Source organism: Amblyomma mixtum, chromosome 1 (assembly GCF_055824585.1).
Source record: "Amblyomma mixtum isolate Tamu chromosome 1, ASM5582458v1, whole genome shotgun sequence".
Taxonomy (NCBI): Eukaryota; Metazoa; Arthropoda; class Arachnida; order Ixodida; family Ixodidae; genus Amblyomma; species Amblyomma mixtum.
The window spans coordinates 23,377,441-23,392,175 of NC_143012.1; the positions used below are offsets into that span (position 1 = coordinate 23,377,441).

Genomic DNA, 14,735 nt, shown 5'->3' on the forward strand with positions numbered 1-14,735 from the left:
GGCACTATAGTTTCGCCTTGTAGTTGTTGTTGCGTAGTCTTCGGCTTGTCGACCTGATATTTGTATTGCTGTTTATTGTAAGGCCATTGAAATCATATTTTCTTGCAACAATATTATCATAATGATCGCGTTTTAGTACCCGATTGTTTGATCCCCATGTTGTGATTCCAGCTCTTGAAACAGGCTGGCTCAAGTTTTTTAGTAGATAAAAACTTCGTTTCAGCGATTATGTTATGTTTCACATGACCTAAGCATCAACTGCATGTCACAGCCATCGTTCTGCTGATGAAACCGAAACGGTGTCAAGAAGAGATCCACTTGTAAATAGTTTCGTGGTCATAGGCGAGTGGCAAGGGGCGCTCCTGTGTATTAATGTCTAACGCGTCATTTGAGAGAAGAAAACACGCCTCTAATATTTGGTGTCTATAGTTGCAAGTGTGTTTCATTTAGAAGCTCAGCTTAGCTGATGTGGCTGAAACATAATTCAGACATGGCAGTTGCGCGAAACACACACAAGACAGGGTACGATACCAGCGCTCGTCCCGTACGTACCCTGTCTTTTGTGGGCGTGTTTCGCGCTACTGGCATGTCTGAAGTATTGAACCAACTAGCCCGACAACACGTTCTACTTGCTGAAACATTAAGGTTGCATGAGAAGATGCAGGCACCAAGGGTCAGCCGGCACTATACAGGAGGAGCTTCCAAGGAAACATTTAATAACGGTCCAAAAACACTAATTGTAGTCAATCATTTTAACTTCATACCCTGTAGTCTTTTCTGTGACAATCGCTCACTGGTCGCACTCGAGGATATATCTATATAGCCTACATCGCACAAAAGGTCTGCAGCCCTCATATCGCTGAGGGTTACAACAGCAGATGAGCCTAATGAATGTCGTGTGCAAAACCATTTGCAACTTATTGTGCAATGGTATAAGAGCCCCATGTCACCGCACCCACCGGCGGTGTCAGACTTTGCCACCTACAGGGTTGGTACACGGGTGTACCACCAGCTATGGGTCATCATCACCAGCCTGACTACACCCACTGCAGGGCAAAGGCCTCTCCCATGTCTCTCCAATTAACCCAGTCCTTTGTCAGTTGCCGCCACTGTATCCCCGCAAACTTCTTAATCTCATGCGCCCACCTAACTTTCTGCCGTCCCCTGCTACGTTTGCTTTCTCTTGGAATCCACTCCGTTACCCTTTAGGACCAGCGGTTATCTTGCCTTCGCATTACATGCCCTGCCCAAGCCCATTTCTTCCTCTTGATTTCAACTAAGATGTCATTAACCCGCGTTTGTTCCCTCACCCACTCCGCCCTCTTCCGATCTCTTAACGTTACACCTATCATTTTCCTTTCCATAGCTCGCTGCGTTGTTCTTAACTTAAGCTGAACCCTCTTTGTTAGCCTCCACGTTTCTGCCCCATAGGTGAGTACCGGTAGGATACAGCTGTTGTATACTTTTCTCTTCAGGGATATCGGTAAGCTACCATTCATGATCTGAGAGAAGCTGCCATATGCGCTCCACCCCATTCTTATTCTCCTAGTTATTTCCCTCTCATGATCCGGATCTGCGGTCACTACCTGCCCTAAGCAGACTTATTCTCTTACTACTTCCAGCACCTCGCTACCAATTGCGAACTGGTGTTCCCATGCTAGGTTGTTGAACATTACTTTGGTTTTCTGCATGTTAATTCTTAGCCCCACCGTTCTGCTCTGCCTGTCTAACTGATTGATCATGCTTTGCAGTTCTTGTCCTGAGTGGCTTAGCAAGGCAATGTCATCAGCGAATCGCAAATTACTCAGGTATTCTCCATTAACTCTTATCCCCAACTGTTCCCATTCCAGTCCCCGGAATACCTCCTGTAAGCAGGCAGTGAAGAGCATTGGCGAGATCGTGTCTCCCTGCCTGACACCTTTCCGTATTGGAATTCTATTGCTGACTTTGTGGAGAACTATAGTAGCTGTGCAATTGTTATAAATATCTTCCAATATTTTAACATAACACTCTTCCACACCCTGATTCCGCAATGCCTGCATGACAGCTGAGGTTTCCACTGAGTCAAATGCTTTCTCATAATCAATAAAGGCTATATATAGGGGTTGGCTATATTCTGCGCATTTCTCTATCATCTGATTGATAGTGTGAATGTGGTCTATTGTCGAGTATCCTTTACGAAAGCCTGCCTGATCATTTGGTTGACTAAAGTCCAAGGTTGTCCTGACTCTATTAGCGATTACCTTAGTAAATACCTTGTAGGCGACGGACAATAACCCGATCGGTCTGTAATTCTTCAAGTCCTTGACGTCTCCTTTCTTATGAATTAAGATAATGTCAGCGTTCTTCCAAGCTTCTGGTACTCTCGAGGTCACAAGGCATTGCGTATACAGGGTCGCTGGTTTTTGTAGCAGAATCTCTCCTCCGTCCTTCAACAAATCTGCTGTTACCTGATCCTCACCAGCTGCTTTCCCTCTTTGCATTGCTCCTAAGGCTTTCTTTACTTCCTCCTTCGTTACTGGCGGGACGTCCCATTGCTGTGCTCGACTGCCTCCGTCAGTAACTTGATGATCACATTCGCTACTGTATAGATTTGTGTAGAACTCTTCGGCTAATTCAACTATCTTATCCATATTGCTGATGACATTGCCCTGTTCGTCTTTTTGCGCATACATCTGGTTTTTACCTGTGGCCAGTTTTCTCCTCACTGATTTTAGGCTACCTCCGTTCCTTAGAGCATGCTCGATTTTCTCCATGTTAAACTTTCTTATGTCGGCTACCTTGCACTTATTTATTAACTTCGATAGCTCTGCTAGTTCTATCCTGTCTGTGGAGTTAGACGTCCTCATGCTTTGGCGTTTCTTAATCAGATCTTTAGTCTCCTGAGATAGCTTGCTGGTACCCTGTCGAACCATCCTACCACCTACTTCTGCGGCGCACTCTGTAACGATAGCTGTGAGATTATCATTCATTGTTACAACACTACGGTCGTCTTCTTCAGTTAAAGTGGAAAATCTGTTCTGCAGCGACATTCTGAATTCCTCTACCTTCGCTCTTAATGCTAACTCGTTAATAGCCTTTCGCTTCACCAGTTTCCTCTGTTCCCTCTTCAAATCTAAGCTAATACGAGACCTTACCATTCTGTGGTCGCTACAACGGACCTTACCCAGGACCTCCACATCCTCTACCATGCCAGGGTGAGCACACAGTATGAAGTCTATTTCATTTTTAGTCTCGCCATTGGGGCTCTTCCACGTCCACTTCCTGGTTGCTCGTTTGCGGAAGAAGGTATTCATAATCCGTAAATTATTTCTGTCTGTGAACTCTACTAATAACTCTCCCCTACTTTTCCTAGAACCTATGCCATAGTCACCTACCGCCTTGTCTACAGCTTGCTTTTTACCTACCTTTGCATTAAAGTAGCCCATCAGTACAGTGTACTGTGATTTTGCTTTGGTCATTGCCGATTCCACATCCTCATAGAAGCTTTCAACTATCTGGTCGTCATGGCTTGATGTAGGCGCGTAGGCCTGCACCACCTTCATCTTGTAGCTCTTATTAAGCCTAATTACGATAGCTGCCACTCTCTCGTTAATACTGTAAAACTCCTCGATGTTGCCAGCTATATCCTGATTTATGAGGAATCCCACACCTAGTTCTCGCCTATCTGCTAATCCACGATAGCACAGTACATGCCCGCCCTTTAGTACTGTATACGCCTCATCTGTCCTCCTAACCTCACTAAGCCCTATGACATCCCATTTAATACCGGCTAATTCCTCCAACAACACTGCTAAGCTAGCCTCACTTGATAAGGTTCTTGCGTTGCATGTTGCCAGGTTCAGTTTCCAATGGCGGCCTGTCCAGAGCCAGAGATTCTTGGCACCCTCCGCTGCATCACAGGTCTGACCGCCGCCTTGGTCAGTTGCTCCGCAGCCGCTGGGGACTGAGGGCCGAGGGTTAATTGGTTTGTTCATAGAAGGTTGTGGCCAAGTACTAAACCAGGGTGACCAAATCCTGTTCTGGTGAGGAAGTGCGTTGTCGGTTCTGGTCACCGAAATCAGGCCGCACTCCAAGCCTGGTTATGCAATTCCATCGGCACGCGGAGTTTTGTTTTCTTTTTTTTAATCCGGTGGAGAATTGCGTGGCACCGGGATTCGAACCCCGGTCCTCTTGCACGCGAGGCGGATGCTCTACCTCTACACCATCGCTGCCATCGCTGCCTTAGTTCGCAATAAGCGAGCGTTTGATATAACTATTTTTATATCGAACGCTCGCTTATTTAACGAGGTTGGTGCTACCATCAAAATATGCATAAGGGCAATCGGACTACCCTAGATGGTGGTGTGGATGAATTTAATTCAATTTATTTCGAATTTCTTTTACAGGAACTACAAAACACTTTTTGGACCCATAGTCAACGGCTGGTTCGGGTCCAAGCACACAAAATATGTAAAAGCAAATTGAAAAATGACGGACTTGTACAGAATAGCACAAGCGTAGTACAAGATTAAAAGCAAAGCAGTCTAAATAACACTAATAGATAACATTCGATGAGACAAAATAAGAAAGAAAATAGCCTTGAAAACATGACATGCAAAGAGAACTTTCAGACATCGAGTGTTAGTAAAAACTGTCATGTTACATGCAAAGTACATAATAACAGAAAACTATGACGAAAAAAGAATTTCAGGTTAAATCAATTATTTCAGTTCAGTGCTTTTTAAACATACCAGCAAAATTGTGCGAGTTTTTCAGACAAATGGGTATCGCATTCCAGATTTTTACCCGTGAGAGTGAGCATTTAGGCAATCTTTGGAACCGAATTAAAATATTTTTTTAAACGTTTGTTGTGTCCAACACCTGGCCTTGATTGCTCTTGCATACAGAGGAATCCCATAGCAGGCTTTTTATAAACTGAGAATTTGGTGTCTCCACCCCTTTAAGGTTATGGGCTTCAAAAGGTGTTGCAGTGGACATCGCACTCCTCCAACAGTGGCGTCACGGCTCAGCAGTCGCTGGAGCAGTGATGCCACTGCTTCACGTCACTGCTCCAACAGTGACGTGAAGCCATCCACCGACACCCTGCCTTCTATCAGTTAAGAAGGAAAGAGCAGACCAGGCATTAGTTGAACTTTTATTACTTAAGCACCATTTCAGGTCTGCCATGGCTATTTTTCGTGGCATCTAGTTGGTGAGAGAGCGAGGAACAACTTTATTGCCGTAGAATGCCGGGATTTACGGCAGGTGCGCTTGGTGTGGCCGCCAGGTGGGGCCTAGCCGCACACGTTTGATTACATGGATGATTATGTGGCAAAATTTTTTGACACCCAATGCAGCAACAGCAATTTGTGCATGCGGTGACCTATGCACTGATGCTGTATGTGGTGCTTTCATGCACACAAAGCTACCAACACAAGTGCAGAAGATTCTCGTAATAAAGTTTCCATACATGTCACGAAGCAAAATACTAGCAGCAAGCAAGGCACACCCTTACATAACCACCCTCGAGAAACAGTGATTAGCAGTAGGTTGTGTGCACCACATTTTATTGTCTTAGTCTCACTACAGCCCCACCCCAGGTGGAAGGCCAGCAGCCTCCAGCTGTCATATCGTCCCAAGACCCAGCAACGTAAAACTTGTCCAGCATATTGGACTGTGGGAATCACCCACATGGAAGCAATGGAAGGAAGTTTAGTACTGTAAAAAAGTCTTTCCTAGCTTCTATAAGGACCTGTGATGCTATCTAGCGAGTACAGTCAAAAATAAATTCTTTCCCTCCTTTTCAGGAGCTATCAAAAAGGTATGAGTCGGTGCGAGTGCATTTTGCACCATGGCTCAAAAACTATAAGATTCACAAAATTCCAGTAGGCTTTAAGCACTTTCAAGCACTTAATAGTGCTGGTAATAGTGGAGCAAAGAGGAGCTTTATAATCTTTTTTTCTCCTTTGGAAATTTTGTCATTTTCTTCATTTAGTACATTTTCCAGTGCTCAGCCAAAAGTTCTAAACGTTGCAATACATTTCAGTCATTTTTTGGAGCCTAAAGTATCAAATACTTGTATGTATGTAGACTTTGTTGTTGGACTTTTTGTTTGTAATGCATAGCACTTACTGGTGATTAAAAATTGTTTCCTCTCCTGCCTGAAGTGATTTCGATTTGCAGTACTTTGTGAATAAATAGATAATTGTAATGTGGCATGATTATCTCTGGAACTAGATTACAGGTGCATAGCTACTCTCTTTCCAAGCCATGTCACTGAGTAGTTCACCAAGTGTGCAAGATACTCTTCTCCTTCACTATGAAATACCACATTTCTGGCCTATTGCTCTCTCACAGTTAGGTGGAAAGAGCTCAGATGCTTCCAGTTATGTTGTACTTGAAAGTGCTGCACCTCAGACGAACACATGTACTACATGAAGCAAACAGCCAGCAGATTTTGCAAGTCTGGGATTAGCTCCGACCAGTTTCCCTACTCCAACCACAAGCCCTCTCAAGGGCTCCACGGCCATTGTATATAAAACTAATACAAATGCGCAGCTACATAGCTGAGCACACAGTGTAAGGAGGAGCGACGCAGTAGACATTACGAGCGGTACAGTTAACTTTGACCGTCACTATAGGAGAGACCTGTGCATATCTATACACTGTTGGTAACAGCACGCCTAAATTTTCTCTCTGCGAATTATTGCCACCTATCAATGCAAGGCTGTTGCCATAATCATCATATTCGCACACAATTCTTTGTCCATTATAATTCTGAAAAGTGAATGTTGCAGAGTTCCTCACAACCGAGTTAGCTGGACAAGAGTGCCAGCAACACCTATACTTACCATGTAACTCAGTTTTACGCACACGAATCTCTGTGCGAACAAATGAAGAGACCAGCGCAGGCCAACCAATGAAAAGAGCCGGCCCACACTTAATTCTAAGCACTCTTAGCTGCTGCGCTGAGCAAGCAGCACATTTAAAAAGCTTGGTGTCAAGGCAAATTTTCACCCGTCACCAAAGCATTAACACACAAGGCACAAGTTTAAAAAAAAAAATGCGTCCCTTTATTATGGCACCTGAGTAAACAGCTGCTACCAGTACAAAAAATAATTTACATGACTATGGGGGTATGGGAAATAAATTAACATGAAGGGTGAATGACTAGCTATCACAGTTTGCGGCTCAGTCCACTTCTTCGATCGTGGGTCCCGAATGGTGTGGAGCTGCCGAGGCATGCTTAGGTCCCTGCTGCTGCTGCTGCTGTTGCTGCTGCTGGTGGAGCTTGCTCATGATGGGCATGCAGGCCTGCTGCAGCTCCTTGAGCCGGTGCTCGTACTCGTCCTTCTCGGCCAGGCTGTTGGCGTCGATCCAGGAAATGGTCTCTCGGCACTTGGACAGGACGGCTTCTTTGTCAGACGAAGACAGCCTGTCCCCGGCCTCTTCGGCCGCTTGCTTGACCCCGTAGACGTAAGACTCGAGGGAGTTGCGAGCGGTCACCCTCTCTCGCTGTGCGTCGTCCTCCTGCTTGAACCTCTCTGCCTCGGCTAACATGCGCTCAATGTCCTCCTTGGAGAGGCGGCCCTTGTCGTTGGTGATGCGGATGCTCTCCTGCTTGCCCGTGCTCTTGTCCCGGGCCGACACCTGCAGGATGCCGTTGGCGTCCAGGTCGAAGGTCACCTCGATCTGGGGCACGCCGCGGGGCGCCGGCGGGATGCCATTGAGGTTGAACGTGCCCAGCAGGTGGTTGTCCTTGGTCAGGGCGCGCTCTCCTTCGTACACCTGGATGGTGACCGCCGGCTGGTTGTCAGCGTAGGTGGTGAACGTCTGCGACGTCTTGCAGGGGATGCGCGAGTTGCGCTCCACGATGCGCGTCATCACTCCGCCCGCGGTCTCGATGCCCACCGACAGCGGCGCCACGTCCACCAGCAGCACGTCGCGGATCGTGTCGCTAGAGTCGCCGCTCAGCACGGCCGCCTGCACCGCGGCTCCGTAGGCCACGGCCTCGTCCGGGTTGATGCCCATGGACAGCTCCTTGCCGTTGAAAAAGTCTCGCAGCAGCTTCTGCACCTTGGGGATGCGCGTTGAGCCGCCCACGAGCACCACGTCGTGGATCTGGGATTTGTCCATCTTGGCATCGCGCAGGGCGCGCTCCACGGGCTCAAGGGTGCTGCGGAACAGATCCATGCACAGCTCCTCGAATCGGGCGCGGGTGATCTTGCTGTAAAAGTCGATACCTTCGAACAAAGCGTCGATCTCGATGCTCGCTTCGGCCGAGCTGGACAGGGTTCGCTTGGCGCGCTCGCAGGCCGTACGCAGTCTCCGCACCGCCCTCGGGTTTACCCGCAGATCCTTGCGGTGCTTGCGCTTAAACTCTTGCACGAAGTGCTCCACCATTCGGTTGTCGAAGTCCTCGCCTCCCAAGTGGGTGTCTCCCGCCGTTGAGCGCACTTCGAACATGGAGCCTTCGTCGATGGTCAGCACTGAGACGTCGAAGGTGCCGCCTCCCAGGTCGAAGATGAGGACGTTCTTCTCGCCACGCAGGTTCTTGTCCAGCCCGTAGGCCAGAGCGGCGGCAGTGGGTTCGTTGATGATGCGCAGCACGTTGAGGCCGGCGATGGCTCCGGCGTCCTTGGTCGCCTGCCTCTGCGAGTCGTTGAAGTAGGCTGGCACCGTGATGACGGCGTCGCTCACTTTCTTGCCCAGGTAGGCCTCCGCCGTCTCCTTCATCTTGGTCAGAACCATGGCGCTGATCTCTTCAGGGTTGAAGCGTTTCCGCTCGCCCTTGAACTCGACGCTGATCTTGGGTTTGCCTCCGTCATTCTCCACCTGGAAAGGCCAGTGCCGGAGGTCGTCCTGGATCTTAGGGTCGTCGTAGCGGCGTCCGATCAGCCTCTTGGCGTCGAACACCGTGTTCTCCGGGTTCATGGCCGCCTGTGCCTTCGCTGCATCGCCGATCAGCCGCTCCGTGTCCGTGAAGGCCACGTAGCTTGGCGTCGTCCGGTTGCCCTGGTCGTTGGCGATGATCTCGACGCGGCCGTGCTGGAAGACACCCACGCAAGAGTACGTGGTGCCCAGGTCGATGCCGATTGCCGGCACGTCTGCCATTGTTCGGCTAGGCATGGTGACTGTGTTTGTTGTGAGAGTTGCGTTCCGTTCAGAACACTCGTTCGCTTGTTGCAGTCAGTGAAATCTGCCAAACGCTTGCGCGGCGCGGCATTTATACGATTCGCGCGCTTTTCTAGAAGCGCCCAGAAATTTCGCGAGCAGAGCCAACCAATCGAAGCAAAGCGGGTCATTGACGTCACGCGAGCTGCTCTGCGATTGGTCGCCAGCGGTAAGAATGCTCCGGAAAGGTCTCGCGTCGTCTCCTTTCAGCTTACGAAGAGTAACAAAAAAAAAAATAGTTTTGATGCCGCGACGTTGGCCGCGTTTGTTTGCTTCTGAGGTTTATTGTGCCGCCCTTAATGCTGTGTCGAAGTGAAGTGGGCACAAAAGTTTGCTTGCACTAAATATTCTCGGAATGCCTGGTTTCTTGGCCTTCGTAGCCACTCGTAGCCATATCCGTACGAGAGCACGCGAGTAACGCGAGAACGTTCGAGACCTTGCGGGATCATAACAATCGAGGCAGAGGAAGATGGCCGCGCCCACTCGAACCGTCTCGAAGTCTCGCTATGTTCTAGGCACTATAGTTTCGCCTTGTAGTTGTTGTTGCGTAGTCTTCGGCTTGTCGACCTGATATTTGTATTGCTGTTTATTGTAAGGCCATTGAAATCATATTTTCTTGCAACAATATTATCATAATGATCGCGTTTTAGTACCCGATTGTTTGATCCCCATGTTGTGATTCCAGCTCTTGAAACAGGCTGGCTCAAGTTTTTTAGTAGATAAAAACTTCGTTTCAGCGATTATGTTATGTTTCACATGACCTAAGCATCAACTGCATGTCACAGCCATCGTTCTGCTGATGAAACCGAAACGGTGTCAAGAAGAGATCCACTTGTAAATAGTTTCGTGGTCATAGGCGAGTGGCAAGGGGCGCTCCTGTGTATTAATGTCTAACGCGTCATTTGAGAGAAGAAAACACGCCTCTAATATTTGGTGTCTATAGTTGCAAGTGTGTTTCATTTAGAAGCTCAGCTTAGCTGATGTGGCTGAAACATAATTCAGACATGGCAGTTGCGCGAAACACACACAAGACAGGGTACGATACCAGCGCTCGTCCCGTACGTACCCTGTCTTTTGTGGGCGTGTTTCGCGCTACTGGCATGTCTGAAGTATTGAACCAACTAGCCCGACAACACGTTCTACTTGCTGAAACATTAAGGTTGCATGAGAAGATGCAGGCACCAAGGGTCAGCCGGCACTATACAGGAGGAGCTTCCAAGGAAACATTTAATAACGGTCCAAAAACACTAATTGTAGTCAATCATTTTAACTTCATACCCTGTAGTCTTTTCTGTGACAATCGCTCACTGGTCGCACTCGAGGATATATCTATATAGCCTACATCGCACAAAAGGTCTGCAGCCCTCATATCGCTGAGGGTTACAACAGCAGGATGAGCCTAATGAATGTCGTGTGCAAAACCATTTGCAACTTATTGTGCAATGGTATAAGAGCCCCATGTCACCGCACCCACCGGCGGTGTCAGACTTTGCCACCTACAGGGTTGGTACACGGGTGTACCACCAGCTATGGGTCATCATCACCAGCCTGACTACACCCACTGCAGGGCAAAGGCCTCTCCCATGTCTCTCCAATCAACCCAGTCCTTTGTCAGTTGCCGCCACTGTATCCCCGCAAACTTCTTAATCTCATGCGCCCACCTAACTTTCTGCCGTCCCCTGCTACGTTTGCTTTCTCTTGGAATCCACTCCGTTACCCTTTAGGACCAGCGGTTATCTTGCCTTCGCATTACATGCCCTGCCCAAGCCCATTTCTTCCTCTTGATTTCAACTAAGATGTCATTAACCCGCGTTTGTTCCCTCACCCACTCCGCCCTCTTCCGATCTCTTAACGTTACACCTATCATTTTCCTTTCCATAGCTCGCTGCGTTGTTCTTAACTTAAGCTGAACCCTCTTTGTTAGCCTCCACGTTTCTGCCCCATAGGTGAGTACCGGTAGGATACAGCTGTTGTATACTTTTCTCTTCAGGGATATCGGTAAGCTACCATTCATGATCTGAGAGAAGCTGCCATATGCGCTCCACCCCATTCTTATTCTCCTAGTTATTTCCCTCTCATGATCCGGATCTGCGGTCACTACCTGCCCTAAGCAGACTTATTCTCTTACTACTTCCAGCACCTCGCTACCAATTGCGAACTGGTGTTCCCATGCTAGGTTGTTGAACATTACTTTGGTTTTCTGCATGTTAATTCTTAGCCCCACCGTTCTGCTCTGCCTGTCTAACTGATTGATCATGCTTTGCAGTTCTTGTCCTGAGTGGCTTAGCAAGGCAATGTCATCAGCGAATCGCAAATTACTCAGGTATTCTCCATTAACTCTTATCCCCAACTGTTCCCATTCCAGTCCCCGGAATACCTCCTGTAAGCAGGCAGTGAAGAGCATTGGCGAGATCGTGTCTCCCTGCCTGACACCTTTCCGTATTGGAATTCTATTGCTGACTTTGTGGAGAACTATAGTAGCTGTGCAATTGTTATAAATATCTTCCAATATTTTAACATAACACTCTTCCACACCCTGATTCCGCAATGCCTGCATGACAGCTGAGGTTTCCACTGAGTCAAATGCTTTCTCATAATCAATAAAGGCTATATATAGGGGTTGGCTATATTCTGCGCATTTCTCTATCATCTGATTGATAGTGTGAATGTGGTCTATTGTCGAGTATCCTTTACGAAAGCCTGCCTGATCATTTGGTTGACTAAAGTCCAAGGTTGTCCTGACTCTATTAGCGATTACCTTAGTAAATACCTTGTAGGCGACGGACAATAACCCGATCGGTCTGTAATTCTTCAAGTCCTTGACGTCTCCTTTCTTATGAATTAAGATAATGTCAGCGTTCTTCCAAGCTTCTGGTACTCTCGAGGTCACAAGGCATTGCGTATACAGGGTCGCTGGTTTTTGTAGCAGAATCTCTCCTCCGTCCTTCAACAAATCTGCTGTTACCTGATCCTCACCAGCTGCTTTCCCTCTTTGCATTGCTCCTAAGGCTTTCTTTACTTCCTCTTTCGTTACTGGCGGGACGTCCCATTGCTGTGCTCGACTGCCTCCGTCAGTAACTTGATGATCACATTCGCTACTGTATAGATTTGTGTAGAACTCTTCGGCTAATTCAACTATCTTATCCATATTGCTGATGACATTGCCCTGTTCGTCTTTTTGCGCATACATCTGGTTTTTACCTGTGGCCAGTTTTCTCCTCACTGATTTTAGGCTACCTCCGTTCCTTAGAGCATGCTCGATTTTCTCCATGTTAAACTTTCTTATGTCGGCTACCTTGCACTTATTTATTAACTTCGATAGCTCTGCTAGTTCTATCCTGTCTGTGGAGTTAGACGTCCTCATGCTTTGGCGTTTCTTAATCAGATCTTTAGTCTCCTGAGATAGCTTGCTGGTACCCTGTCGAACCATCCTACCACCTACTTCTGCGGCGCACTCTGTAACGATAGCTGTGAGATTATCATTCATTGTTACAACACTACGGTCGTCTTCTTCAGTTAAAGTGGAAAATCTGTTCTGCAGCGACATTCTGAATTCCTCTACCTTCGCTCTTAATGCTAACTCGTTAATAGCCTTTCGCTTCACCAGTTTCCTCTGTTCCCTCTTCAAATCTAAGCTAATACGAGACCTTACCATTCTGTGGTCGCTACAACAGACCTTACCCAGGACCTCCACATCCTCTACCATGCCAGGGTGAGCACACAGTATGAAGTCTATTTCATTTTTAGTCTCGCCATTGGGGCTCTTCCACGTCCACTTCCTGGTTGCTCGTTTGCGGAAGAAGGTATTCATAATCCGTAAATTATTTCTGTCTGTGAACTCTACTAATAACTCTCCCCTACTTTTCCTAGAACCTATGCCATAGTCACCTACCGCCTTGTCTACAGCTTGCTTTTTACCTACCTTTGCATTAAAGTAGCCCATCAGTACAGTGTACTGTGATTTTGCTTTGGTCATTGCCGATTCCACATCCTCATAGAAGCTTTCAACTATCTGGTCGTCATGGCTTGATGTAGGCGCGTAGGCCTGCACCACCTTCATCTTGTAGCTCTTATTAAGCCTAATTACGATAGCTGCCACTCTCTCGTTAATACTGTAAAACTCCTCGATGTTGCCAGCTATATCCTGATTTATGAGGAATCCCACACCTAGTTCTCGCCTATCTGCTAATCCACGATAGCACAGTACATGCCCGCCCTTTAGTACTGTATACGCCTCATCTGTCCTCCTAACCTCACTAAGCCCTATGACATCCCATTTAATACCGGCTAATTCCTCCAACAACACTGCTAAGCTAGCCTCACTTGATAAGGTTCTTGCGTTGCATGTTGCCAGGTTCAGTTTCCAATGGCGGCCTGTCCAGAGCCAGAGATTCTTGGCACCCTCCGCTGCATCACAGGTCTGACCGCCGCCTTGGTCAGTTGCTCCGCAGCCGCTGGGGACTGAGGGCCGAGGGTTAATTGGTTTGTTCATAGAAGGTTGTGGCCAAGTACTAAACCAGGGTGACCAAATCCTGTTCTGGTGAGGAAGTGCGTTGTCGGTTCTGGTCACCGAAATCAGGCCGCACTCCAAGCCTGGTTATGCAATTCCATCGGCACGCGGAGTTTTGTTTTCTTTTTTTTAATCCGGTGGAGAATTGCGTGGCACCGGGATTCGAACCCCGGTCCTCTTGCACGCGAGGCGGATGCTCTACCTCTACACCATCGCTGCCATCGCTGCCTTAGTTCGCAATAAGCGAGCGTTTGATATAACTATTTTTATATCGAACGCTCGCTTATTTAACGAGGTTGGTGCTACCATCAAAATATGCATAAGGGCAATCGGACTACCCTAGATGGTGGTGTGGATGAATTTAATTCAATTTATTTCGAATTTCTTTTACAGGAACTACAAAACACTTTTTGGACCCATAGTCAACGGCTGGTTCGGGTCCAAGCACACAAAATATGTAAAAGCAAATTGAAAAATGACGGACTTGTACAGAATAGCACAAGCGTAGTACAAGATTAAAAGCAAAGCAGTCTAAATAACACTAATAGATAACATTCGATGAGACAAAATAAGAAAGAAAATAGCCTTGAAAACATGACATGCAAAGAGAACTTTCAGACATCGAGTGTTAGTAAAAACTGTCATGTTACATGCAAAGTACATAATAACAGAAAACTATGACGAAAAAAGAATTTCAGGTTAAATCAATTATTTCAGTTCAGTGCTTTTTAAACATACCAGCAAAATTGTGCGAGTTTTTCAGACAAATGGGTATCGCATTCCAGATTTTTACCCGTGAGAGTGAGCATTTAGGCAATCTTTGGAACCGAATTAAAATATTTTTTTAAACGTTTGTTGTGTCCAACACCTGGCCTTGATTGCTCTTGCATACAGAGGAATCCCATAGCAGGCTTTTTATAAACTGAGAATTTGGTGTCTCCACCCCTTTAAGGTTATGGGCTTCAAAAGGTGTTGCAGTGGACATCGCACTCCTCCAACAGTGGCGTCACGGCTCAGCAGTCGCTGGAGCAGTGATGCCACTGCTTCACGTCACTGCTCCAACAGTGAC

The 14,735-nt window shown here is 47.2% G+C and overlaps 1 protein-coding gene across 1 annotated transcript; it reads right to left on the reverse strand.

Moving 5' to 3' along the window:
* Nucleotides 1-6,142: 6,142 nt before the first annotated feature.
* On the reverse strand, nucleotides 6,143-10,008 carry LOC149365732 (heat shock protein 68-like). The gene has a single exon (XM_089545535.1). The coding sequence runs from the start codon at nucleotides 9,109-9,111 to the stop codon at nucleotides 7,174-7,176; it is 1,938 nt and encodes a 645-aa protein (XP_089401661.1). The 5' UTR covers nucleotides 9,112-10,008; the 3' UTR covers nucleotides 6,143-7,173.
* Nucleotides 10,009-14,735: the final 4,727 nt, after the last annotated feature.